At 37.1% G+C, this 10,691-nt stretch overlaps 8 protein-coding genes across 8 annotated transcripts; all 8 read left to right on the top strand.

Annotated features, from left to right (window-relative positions):
* Window positions 1-929: 929 nt before the first annotated feature.
* On the top strand, window positions 930-1,286 carry HELRODRAFT_75772 (hypothetical protein; the record flags this gene model as incomplete). Its single annotated transcript, XM_009016006.1, has 1 exon — window positions 930-1,286. A coding segment is annotated over one exon (357 nt), but the record flags the coding sequence as incomplete, so codon positions are not given.
* A 438-nt stretch (window positions 1,287-1,724) lies between these two features.
* HELRODRAFT_138757 (hypothetical protein) lies at window positions 1,725-2,278 on the top strand (the record flags this gene model as incomplete). The annotated part of the gene is made up of 2 exons (XM_009016005.1): window positions 1,725-1,806; window positions 2,181-2,278. Coding segments are annotated over 2 exons (180 nt in total), but the record flags the coding sequence as incomplete, so codon positions are not given.
* A 225-nt stretch (window positions 2,279-2,503) lies between these two features.
* On the top strand, window positions 2,504-3,043 carry HELRODRAFT_75879 (hypothetical protein; the record flags this gene model as incomplete). The annotated part of the gene is made up of 1 exon (XM_009016004.1): window positions 2,504-3,043. A coding segment is annotated over one exon (540 nt), but the record flags the coding sequence as incomplete, so codon positions are not given.
* Window positions 3,044-3,313: 270 nt separating this feature from the next.
* On the top strand, window positions 3,314-3,913 carry HELRODRAFT_76101 (hypothetical protein; the record flags this gene model as incomplete). The annotated part of the gene is made up of 1 exon (XM_009016003.1): window positions 3,314-3,913. A coding segment is annotated over one exon (600 nt), but the record flags the coding sequence as incomplete, so codon positions are not given.
* Window positions 3,914-5,454: 1,541 nt separating this feature from the next.
* Window positions 5,455-6,961, top strand: HELRODRAFT_76282 (hypothetical protein; the record flags this gene model as incomplete). The annotated part of the gene is made up of 2 exons (XM_009016002.1): window positions 5,455-5,674; window positions 6,615-6,961. Coding segments are annotated over 2 exons (567 nt in total), but the record flags the coding sequence as incomplete, so codon positions are not given.
* Window positions 6,962-7,614: 653 nt separating this feature from the next.
* HELRODRAFT_75907 (hypothetical protein) lies at window positions 7,615-8,013 on the top strand (the record flags this gene model as incomplete). The annotated part of the gene is made up of 1 exon (XM_009016001.1): window positions 7,615-8,013. A coding segment is annotated over one exon (399 nt), but the record flags the coding sequence as incomplete, so codon positions are not given.
* A 316-nt stretch (window positions 8,014-8,329) lies between these two features.
* HELRODRAFT_138797 (hypothetical protein) lies at window positions 8,330-8,485 on the top strand (the record flags this gene model as incomplete). The annotated part of the gene is made up of 1 exon (XM_009016000.1): window positions 8,330-8,485. A coding segment is annotated over one exon (156 nt), but the record flags the coding sequence as incomplete, so codon positions are not given.
* A 1,494-nt stretch (window positions 8,486-9,979) lies between these two features.
* Window positions 9,980-10,294, top strand: HELRODRAFT_137216 (hypothetical protein; the record flags this gene model as incomplete). The annotated part of the gene is made up of 1 exon (XM_009015999.1): window positions 9,980-10,294. A coding segment is annotated over one exon (315 nt), but the record flags the coding sequence as incomplete, so codon positions are not given.
* Window positions 10,295-10,691: the final 397 nt, after the last annotated feature.

Here is a 10,691-nt window from a genome sequence, read left to right as displayed (position 1 = left end):
ATCATCTCTTAAATATGCAATAAATAAAAATATTATTTATTTATTATATCCTTTGTAATTCTAACATGAATAGGCGGACGACCAATTGATTATAATTAGTCAATTAACTACAACCTATTTTTACATTTCTTTAATAAAACCGGATGATGTGAGACGCCGAAAAATAGCGCGAAATAACGATACGATATCGAAATCTCGATTCAAATTTTAAAAATTGGAACCAGTTAACTAAGCAACTGAAATTTTTTATTTTACGGATGCTTGTTTACCACTATAATATTTGGCTATCAACAGATTAAAGATGAGTTTGAAATAAAAACATCAAAATAAAATCTGAAATATATTTATTTAGATTGAATAATAATATAAAATCATTAAATCGATAGCGTTACTTTTTATAGGCGAAGCATTTTTATTCTCCTTTAGCGAGTTTGAGCAGATACCAAAAGACTATCTACATAGCATCGTGTGCACAAGGCGTATGATGATCTTTGAGTTTTGAGAGATAGCATTCAAACTAAGACATTGCGCATTAACAACGACGCGTGGCACATTTATCGTCTGTTGTTTTCTTGCTAACTTGCTTTAAAAAATGTACTGCACTAAAATAAACGGAAACTAAACTAAGTCAATTCACATAAATTAGAAGTTCTTTTTTTTATAACTAAATACATTTTTGCATTTGTATCTATTCGAGACATTATATCAACGATACGAGACAAAATTTCTCTTATGTTTTTTATTTAGATACGAAACTTTTTGAAATATGTCTCGTTTGAATAACAATACAAGAAATTTCGTGTCGTTATAAAATCTGGATTGATAACGAGAACACTGGTTCGAGACTAGGATGCTTAGCAAAAATTGAGCTAGTTATATTTGATAATATTTTTTTTTTCATTTATTTTTTCATTTATTTTTTTATTAAAGGATTGCCTGGACAACCAGGATTTCAAGGCCAACCAGGTTCACCTGGTTCACCCGGATCTGCGGGAGATATCGGATCACCAGGTCTTCCTGGAACACAAGGGTCTCCTGGCCCTGTAGGAGCTCCAGGATTACAAGTAAACGGCGCAACCGGTGCCACTGGACCTGTAGGTCCACCTGGACCAATTGGTCAGCCCGGACCTCAAGGAGCTACCGGATTTCCGGGCTCATTAGGTCAACCAGGTTCTCCAGGTTTAGTTGGAAACACAGGTCAGCCAGGCTTTGTTGGATTAAATGGTTTGCCTGGACCTTCAGGTTTACCAGGAACTCAAGGGCAGCCAGGATCTCCAGGTTATTAGTTGAAGATATATGTTTAGATTAATGTTTTGCTACTGAAATTTTACAATTAGATTTTCTAAGAATCGAAATTTGTTATTGCTATCGAACCTTTACTTTTTTAATCATAGGTATTGGTGTTGTATAAACATAGTAAATAATTATCACAACTCAGCTCATACATATAATCCACTGTTATGAAAGTGGTTGGCAAACATCACTGTCACTACAAATCATATCAACAAAAAGTAATCAAGAAAACCACATTAACAACAATGTTTTAAACATATGAAGCTATATAGATAAAACTGAATTCACACAATGATCACAGGTGAATAATAAAATTTTAATGAAAGATTATTTTTCGTACAGGTCAACAAGGTTTAGCTGGTCCAAATGGTCTACCTGGAGATAGGGGAAACCCTGGAAACCCTGGCCAAACTGGTGACACTGGTTTATCCGGTCCAACTGGACCCAAAGGAGATAGGGGACCAACTGGTTTTTCCGGAAATCCTGGATTACAGGGTCCAGTAGGGTCAAATGGTTTAAGTGGAGATACCGGACCAACTGGCTCACTTGGATCACCAGGGCAGCCAGGTTTAATTTTTACTCGACTAAATTTGTTTCATTTTTTTCGTGTAAAATTATTTTTCTTTTTTATATGAGTTGTTACATCCAGGTTTCCAAGGACCAGTAGGCTCTCCTGGACAACCTGGTGATAGAGGTCCAACTGGATTAGCAGGAAATCCTGGTCAGCAAGGTGACAAAGGTTTGACTGGTTCAACAGGATTCACTGGTTCGACAGGGAACATTGGAAGTCCAGGAACCCAAGGACAACAAGGTTGTGTCGAAAATTTTAATTATTTTTAATTTTGATCTAATGAGATGTGACATGAATTATTTGTTTTTCTTCTTAGGTGCAACTGGTCCACCAGGACCTTCTGGACCGAAGGGTTTTCTTGGACAACCTGGACCCGTGGGTAATGATGGATCGCCAGGTGCACAAGGTCAACCGGGTCAGGTCGGTTCTACAGGACCAACAGGTCAAGTTGGTGTACCAGGGCAACCAGGTAACAAAGGTCAACCAGGAAACCCGGGGTTAATAGGTCTGATAAATATAATTTCTTTTGTTTTGAAAAAACTTTCCTTTACGATTGTGTAATAATATGCGCTTGCAGGAACTATTGGTCTTCCTGGTCCATCTGGGCAACCAGGAGATAGAGGAAATTCAGGTTCTCCGGGAAATGTTGGTGATCAAGGTTTACAGGGCAATCCAGGAAGTCAAGGTGATACTGGTGCCACCGGTGTTTCTGGACAACCAGGTGCAGCAGGGTTTCCTGGACCTTCAGGACCATCTGGTCAACCAGGTCTGGCTGGAACCACTGGGTCTACCGGAATTCAAGGAGAAACAGGATTGCCAGGCCCACAAGGAATACAGGGGGATCGTGGATTACAAGGATTGCCTGGAGATACTGGATCAACCGGTCAGACTGGTTTTACTGGAAACACTGGACCACAAGGAACTAAAGGTCAACTCGGATTAAGTGGTTTAGTTGGTGCTACTGGTTTATCAGGATTTACTGGTCCTGTTGGTTTGAAAGGTGATCCCGGACTACAGGGTGATCAAGGAAGACAAGGTGCACCAGGAAATCAAGGGACTCAAGGAGATAGAGGTTTACAAGGCTTACCAGGACCAGCTGGTATTTCTGGTAGCCCTGGTCAACAAGGTTATACTGGATCTACTGGATTTACAGGTTTATTTTTTCTTGTTAGAATATAAACCGTGTTTCTGTAAATATTATTAAAGAATATAATTATAATTTAAACTTATAATAACTAGGTTCTACTGGATTCATTGGTTCACCTGGTCCACAAGGAGTAACAGGATCAAGTGGGCCTGTAGGAAATAAAGGACCAGTGGGGCCAAGCGGGCAACCCGGTAATAATTTTGTTACATGGATTAGTTTGAAAAATTGTTAATGATTATTAAATAAATATTAAATTTGAAATCTGTGTTTATGTATTGTTCAATATTTATATTTAAGGCAATAAGGGGCAACCTGGATTTCCCGGACAGCCAGGAGCTGTTGGACAACCAGGATCAGTTGGTTTGGCAGGTCCTATTGGTCAACCTGGTGACAAAGGATCAATTGGATCTGTTGGCTTCACTGGCCAGCCAGGACCATTAGGACCTGCTGGTCCAGTTGGAGATACTGGATTGCCAGGCTTGTCTGGACCAGTCGGAGATTCTGGTTTTGTCGGTCCTCAAGGACCAACTGGTGCTAAAGGAGATACCGGTTTTTCTGGTTTAATGGGTTTTCCAGGACCGCAGGGTCCTAAAGGGCCTCAGGGAAATGCTGGAAGTCAAGGTTCAAGAGGCGCAACTGGTTTGCCTGGTTTGCCTGGTATGCAAGGAGATACTGGTTCCTCCGGACTTACTGGTCAGCCTGGAAGTCCTGGATTTACTGGTCCTATTGGGCAACCTGGTCTCAAAGGAGATGCTGGGCCTGCTGGATTTCCTGGATTTGCAGGTTTATGTTTATATAAAACTAAAAATTTATTTTACATAATATTCATTAGTGAAGTTTTTAGGCTGATATCTTTGAACCATAGTTGCAGTTATCTTATTGATTCTAAACGCCGCTTATGAATTTGTTTGCACGTTAATCTATTTACTTATTTATTTACTTCAATCTATTTCTTAATTCAAATATCTGACGAAAACGGCAGTCCTGTTATGGTTTCATCTATTAGCATTTCATTTCTTTTCAATTCTTTACATTTCTGAGGACAGATTAATTAATTATTTTAATTTCTAGATGGTATTATGTAAGATTTCAATAATGATGAGAAGAAAAATAAAAAGGACTAGAATACTCTTCGAAATGAATGTTGTATGTTAACGACTTTATTCCTGAGGGCAAGTAAATTTTATAAAGCAGATTGAAAAATTAATTAAATGGAATGAAAATTATTAAAAAAACATAAACCAAGGTTAATTTGGTTAGGCAGAAAAACGAAAAATTATAGAAACTTTAAATTACATCATGTACAAAACAGGTTAATCTTTGAAAAGTTAATTACCAGTGATAAGATTGATAATTGGTGTCAAAAGTTGATAATTTTTTCATTTTATTTCTTTTGTTGTTTCCTACTCTCTTCCCTATAAATTGTGTTACTATGTTTTTTAGTTTTTTTACTCGTTTCTTGGCATTTTTCCATTCCTTTAAAAAAAATGTTTAAAAAATGTTTTTTTGTAAGCCAAAGTTCATTTTTGTGAGGATGAAATAAAACCGAAAAACTGCTATTATTTGTTTATTTTAGAGTTTTAGAAAATTGCCTGGTATCTTTAATAATAATGATAACGATTATAAAATAGCGTTTGAATTGAAATTTTTTTCATTTATTAATTTTTAATGTTGCAATACACAATTTAATTAAGTAGTGAATGTTCTTGCTCAAATTAGCATACAGACGTAAACATTAAATTGTCAAATTGATAAAGTTGAAAATTAAGTGTATTAATTTAGTCTATATTTTTGTGCATACGTGTTTCTATATAAATGATGCATAAATTTAAATGAATTTATATTCCCATAAAACAATATATCAAAAGTATTTAACGAATATAGCAAATTTAAAGAACACGCAGCTTATGAAAATGAGTTAACTATTCAAAACAAAATTTATATCTAACTCAATACAGGCAGTGTTGGTCAACCTGGAAATTCTGGGGTCATTGGTGACACTGGTCAAGCTGGTAGTCCAGGCCAACAAGGTCAAACTGGTGATCCTGGGGCCGTTGGATCAATTGGAAACGTGGGAATTCCTGGCAGCAATGGTGCCACGGGATTTACTGGGCAAACTGGTGCTTCTGGAAATCAAGGAGCCAAAGGGCCCACTGGATTACCTGGATTAAAAGGACCTTTAGGACAACCGGGTATTGCTGGAAGTCAAGGTAGAATATTTTGTTAGCTACAATCTCAATCACATGTGCTTTGTATTTTATGGTTGTTCATGATTGTTTTATGTTCTTGATCTTATTTAATTGTCTAATATATCGACTTTGTTACTTCCCGTTTCAAACTTTTTGATTTCTTTGTTTTGCACATTATACAAATATTGTTTGTTTTGCCTTGTATAAATAACACATAATTATATTCTACCATTTACAAATGATCTTAAGGACTTCCGGGCAATCCAGGTGCTACTGGTCAGCCGGGTCCACAGGGACCTCCGGGAGCAGTAGGTTTTGCTGGTTTACCAGGACAACAAGGTTTACAAGGTCCTTCTGGCTTACAAGGAGATCCCGGTGCTTCTGGTGATACTGGACCAATAGGCAATCAAGGAGCCCTTGGGCCTCAAGGTGCTACTGGATTTCCTGGTTTACCTGGCTCCTTCGGCTCGTCTGGTTCACCAGGACAACAAGGTTTGAACCTGCAAAACATGCGTTTTGGTGTATTATAAATATTGTCTTTACTTGAATAACATTGATTTTTTGATAAAATGTGATTAAAAGATTAGATCAAAAATGTGATAAAAATAAGTATTAAATAAATAGTTTTAAAATTAAAAATTTTTTCTCACTGTGGTAAATTTTATTGAAGGAACCGAAAGTCAATGAGAATAATTCAGTTGACGATTGGCAACGTTATCGATTTGATCTCTTGTTGCAAGTGTAATAGATAAACAATAATTGTAACCAGCATAATACTTTAAAATGTTAATTATTTGTAGTGATTGAAAATTCAGTTTTTTGAGTTACTTTCAAGGATTTTTTAAAAGTTTGTTCAAGGGTTAAAATAAAGGCATTGGTTTAATCCATTAGGTAATTTCTGATTTAAAATGACAAAGGTGAAGAAGGTTTAACAATGACATGTACTTGTACATGCCTCATTTTTTGGAATGATGGAGTTAGTGTTAGAGAATTGTGTCTCAAAAATATAATTTATTTATGGCGTTACTTTTAGGTGCTACCGGCTTACCTGGGATTCCAGGAAGTATTGGTGTTGTTGGTTTTACTGGCCAGCAAGGACCTAAGGGTTTGCCAGGACAAGTTGGCGCTACAGGATTACCTGGCCCTCAAGGTAACAAAGGTCCAATTGGATCACAAGGTCAACCAGGTCAAGCAGGTTCTCCAGGAAACATTGGAGCGGTAGGAGCAACTGGTTCTACTGGGCCAACAGGTGATCGTGGGCAAACAGGAAACCCTGGATCTCAAGGCCAACCAGGTAATTTAGTTGATTTAAAATTTTAATTAGGGACAAATTTATTTTTGTTGAATTTTCATGAATGATTTGTAAGTTCTCTTTGTCAATCAACTATTTGGTACTTTCTTCATCTGCATTAAGGAATACAAGGTCAAAGTGGAATACCTGGATTAACTGGATTTTCCGGGTCTACTGGTGCTCAAGGTCAGCCGGGTCAGCAAGGCTTTCCAGGAATTGATGGAGCTTCTGGAAGTCAAGGTCCCGTTGGCGACACAGGACTTCCTGGACCTGTTGGCGTTATTGGTCAACCAGGCCAGCCTGGTGCACAAGGACTTAAAGGTCAGACAGGTTCTAATGGCCAATCTGGATTAGCTGGGCTACCAGGTGACCCTGGAGCTCCAGGATTACCCGGAAATCCTGGACAACAAGGTAGATGTTTTTTCATCTTACTAATTAATGAAACATGCATGTTAATGTATTTTATTTGAAAGAATTTAAAAAAAGTATTAATATTTTATATTAATAAGAAGTCATTGTGTGGATAAGATTTTATTTATGACTAACTTTTGACCATAGCATTAATTGCATGAAATTTTAGATAATGTGAAAAGGGAAACGTACATAAGTTTTGGCTGACATCATATGCACTGAAAGTGTTAGAAATTACGTAAATTTAGTTCAAGTTATGTAAAATAAAGGAAATGTATTTAAACATAGAATAGGTAAGGCAGATATAGTGCTAAAGATTGTTGAAAGAATCGTAGAAAATGGTTTAAAAAGTTAACATTAATTACTTAATTTATTACGCATTTTGAAATGATTTAATAAACAATAAAAATTTAGTTAATAAATTTTTTGTTCATTTTATATTTTTACATTTATATTGTGTCTATATACATACTTTGGCCTTCAGCACAAAGAATACAAAAATCTCAAGTCAAATATAGCAAACCTGCAAACATCTGTCCAGTGATATATATTTCATATCGAAGTGTGCTGTAGAAAGATGATGTCAATAATGATATTTGACCTAGTGTTCAATTATTTCAATTTTTTATTATTATAAATAGGTCAGCAGGGTTTCCAAGGACCACCTGGTCAAGCAGGCTCACCAGGACAGCCGGGAAATATTGGTGCACCTGGTGATCGAGGTTTACCTGGTGATTCTGGTCAACCTGGTCAAATTGGTATTAAAGGGTTTCCTGGTACTCCAGGATCACAAGGATCACCAGGTCAACCTGGATTTGTCGGAAATCCAGGACCCGCTGGTAGCACAGGTTTGCGTGGCGATACTGGTTCAACCGGGGCACCGGGAAATAAAGGTCAACTAGGTCCGAAAGGACAACCTGGTACTGCGGGTCAACCTGGTCAACCAGGAGCTCAAGGAGATCAGGGTTCACCTGGCTCAGTTGGAAGTACGGGACTACCTGGAGATATAGGAGCTGCTGGTGTTCCAGGTCAACCTGGAGATAAAGGATTACCTGGATCACAAGGATCAATGGGACCGGCTGGTTATTATATGCTCAATTCTTATGTTTAATATTTGCCTAATTTTTGACTTAATCAAAATATCAAAATTGTGGATATTTTCATAATCTTTGGTAGGCCAACCTGGTCCAATTGGGGCTCAGGGTCAACCAGGTCTTCAAGGGTTTCAAGGTCAGCAAGGTGTATCTGGCCAACCAGGAGCACAAGGTTCAATTGGTCAATCGGGCCAACCAGGATCACAAGGTCAGCAGGGTGCACCCGGACCTATAGGACCTAAAGGCTCGGTTGGACCCGCTGGTCAACAAGGTTCACCTGGAGACAATGGGGCTCCTGGATTACCTGGATTAACTGGACCAGTTGGTGGAACTGGTATTACGGGACCTTCTGGTCCAATTGGCCAGCCAGGAAACGTTGGACAGCAAGGATTACCTGGAGATAAAGGGCCTACTGGAACTCCAGGTTCATCTGGTGCAATCGGCTCACCTGGAGATAAAGGAAATTTAGGACCACAAGGCACAACTGGATTAAATGGTGCTGTCGGAGCTACTGGTGCAACTGGTGAGGCTGGTTTGCAAGGGGATACAGGGGCAACCGGAATTCAAGGGCTGGCAGGAAATCCAGGATCTCAAGGTAGTTAAAACTATCATTTTTACACGATTAAATGGTTTTAAATTTATATAAGTCTATAGTTATTTTGATCAGTAAATACAAACTTATCAATTAATTTGTGGCGCTCTTTTCAAATGTCATTCATAATCTATGTTTGGGTGCTGATTAAAGTGATTAACTACTAGTTTAATGAGTATAATCATGCACAAGCACATGTATACAATTAAATTCACTTATGATGCATTGTCATCATTCTCAACCAAGCATCTGCTTTCATATTGTTTTTGAAGTTTTCTGGTATTGTTTTATGGAATTTTTTTGACATACTCACTTGAACATTTAAAATAAATTTTTCAAATTTTTCAAATAAAATTTAATTCAGCAAAGTATTAAAAATAGAAAAAACCTCACTGGGAAACCCGAAGTTTTCACTTGCTGAGCCACCGAGATAAAAGTTTGAACCAAGCAATTCGACAATATAACAGAAATGTGAAAAGGATTAATATTAAAAAGATAAATTTATAATATTTGATAAACATGGAAAACTGAACGAATATAAAAGTTTGTGCGGGATATAGGAAAATAAAATTTCAAAATTGTAGATGAAAGAAACAAATGACTAACATGATCATTAAATGAATCAAACAAAATACGAATAATAAAATTTTGACAGATTTAAAATTCAAATATTAGATTTTGCTGTGAAACCCCAAATAAAAATACAATGACCAAAAAATGGTAAAACAATATAACATTATATAATGTAAGAAGAATATGTTGATGAAACATATCTCAGTCGATAAATTAAGCCTAAATTGTTTGTAATTTTTTTGTGAAATAAATTGAATATGACTTAAGCAGGATAAATTTCAAGAAATAATAACCCTTAAAAACTTTGTTGATTGAACACTATTAATGCAAACATTGTTTAATAAAATTTCAATATTAATAACACCAGTACGAATTTTTGGACCAAATAGAATAAGTTAATATATTTATGAATAAATATAATACATATATAGAATATATATATATCTATCTTTGTGTGTGTCTGCGTGTGCGTGTGGGAGTGCGAGCGTGGTTTGTATATATAAAAAAAAATATAAAATATTTATTTTATATTTATAAAAAAAAAATTGTAACGAAGTTCAAAAATCAATGGATTTACTGCTATTAAAATATAATACAAAATTAAATTAACTTTATAAAATATTTTATAAATAGTCAATCCATAGATATAAAAATAGCTAAAATTTATTAATTTTAATGAATTTTTATTGGTTATTTTAAAAATTTATTTAACAAATTATTACTTTTTTTATTTGTTAGGAATGCAAGGTTCAACAGGCGCAAGTGGTTCAGCTGGTAGTCCTGGCCAACCAGGAAACGCTGGACTTCAAGGTAACCAGGGTCCAAAAGGTAATCCTGGAGCACCTGGACTACCTGGAGATATCGGCCAACCAGGTTCTCAAGGGCCATCAGGATTGCCTGGTCCACAGGGTGTACAAGGAGCACAAGGAGACAGAGGTCAACAAGGATCTACAGGGGCTTCCGGTTTAGCGGGTCAACCAGGTTTACAAGGACCCAGAGGTAGTCCTGGTCCTACTGGTACATCAGGGACTCCAGGACAACCAGGAAACCAAGGTTCTCCAGGACAAATTGGACAGCCTGGCTTGGCTGGTCCTCAAGGACCAAGTGGTCAGAAAGGTGCTCCTGGTCCACAAGGACCTTCTGGACAAAAAGGTCCACTTGGTCAACCTGGACCTCAAGGTAATATTGACTGATGGCTATTGACAATAATTATTACCTTTATTTAAAATGACAGTTTAGATTTATTTACGTTTTAATTATATGATTGTTTACAGGTCAATCTGGTAGTCCCGGACCCGCCGGTTTAAAAGGATCACCGGGATTTTCTGGATTGCAAGGTTTGCCTGGATCGACCGGTTCTTCTGGTCCGCAAGGTCAAAAAGGACCAACTGGTGTTCAGGGTGACACAGGTTTTCCTGGTCAACCTGGTAATAAAGGTTTACCCGGATCTATTGGTGCACCTGGACCAGCAGGAACTCCAGGCCAGCAAGGCCCTCTGGGAAATCCTGGTGCCATTGGTCAATTAGGACC

The sequence above is a fragment of the Helobdella robusta genome, assembly GCF_000326865.2.
Source record: "Helobdella robusta unplaced genomic scaffold HELROscaffold_17, whole genome shotgun sequence".
Taxonomy (NCBI): domain Eukaryota; kingdom Metazoa; phylum Annelida; class Clitellata; order Rhynchobdellida; family Glossiphoniidae; genus Helobdella; species Helobdella robusta.
The sequence above is the reverse complement of the archived record's forward strand: the minus strand, read 5'-3'. Positions and strand labels throughout refer to the sequence as shown.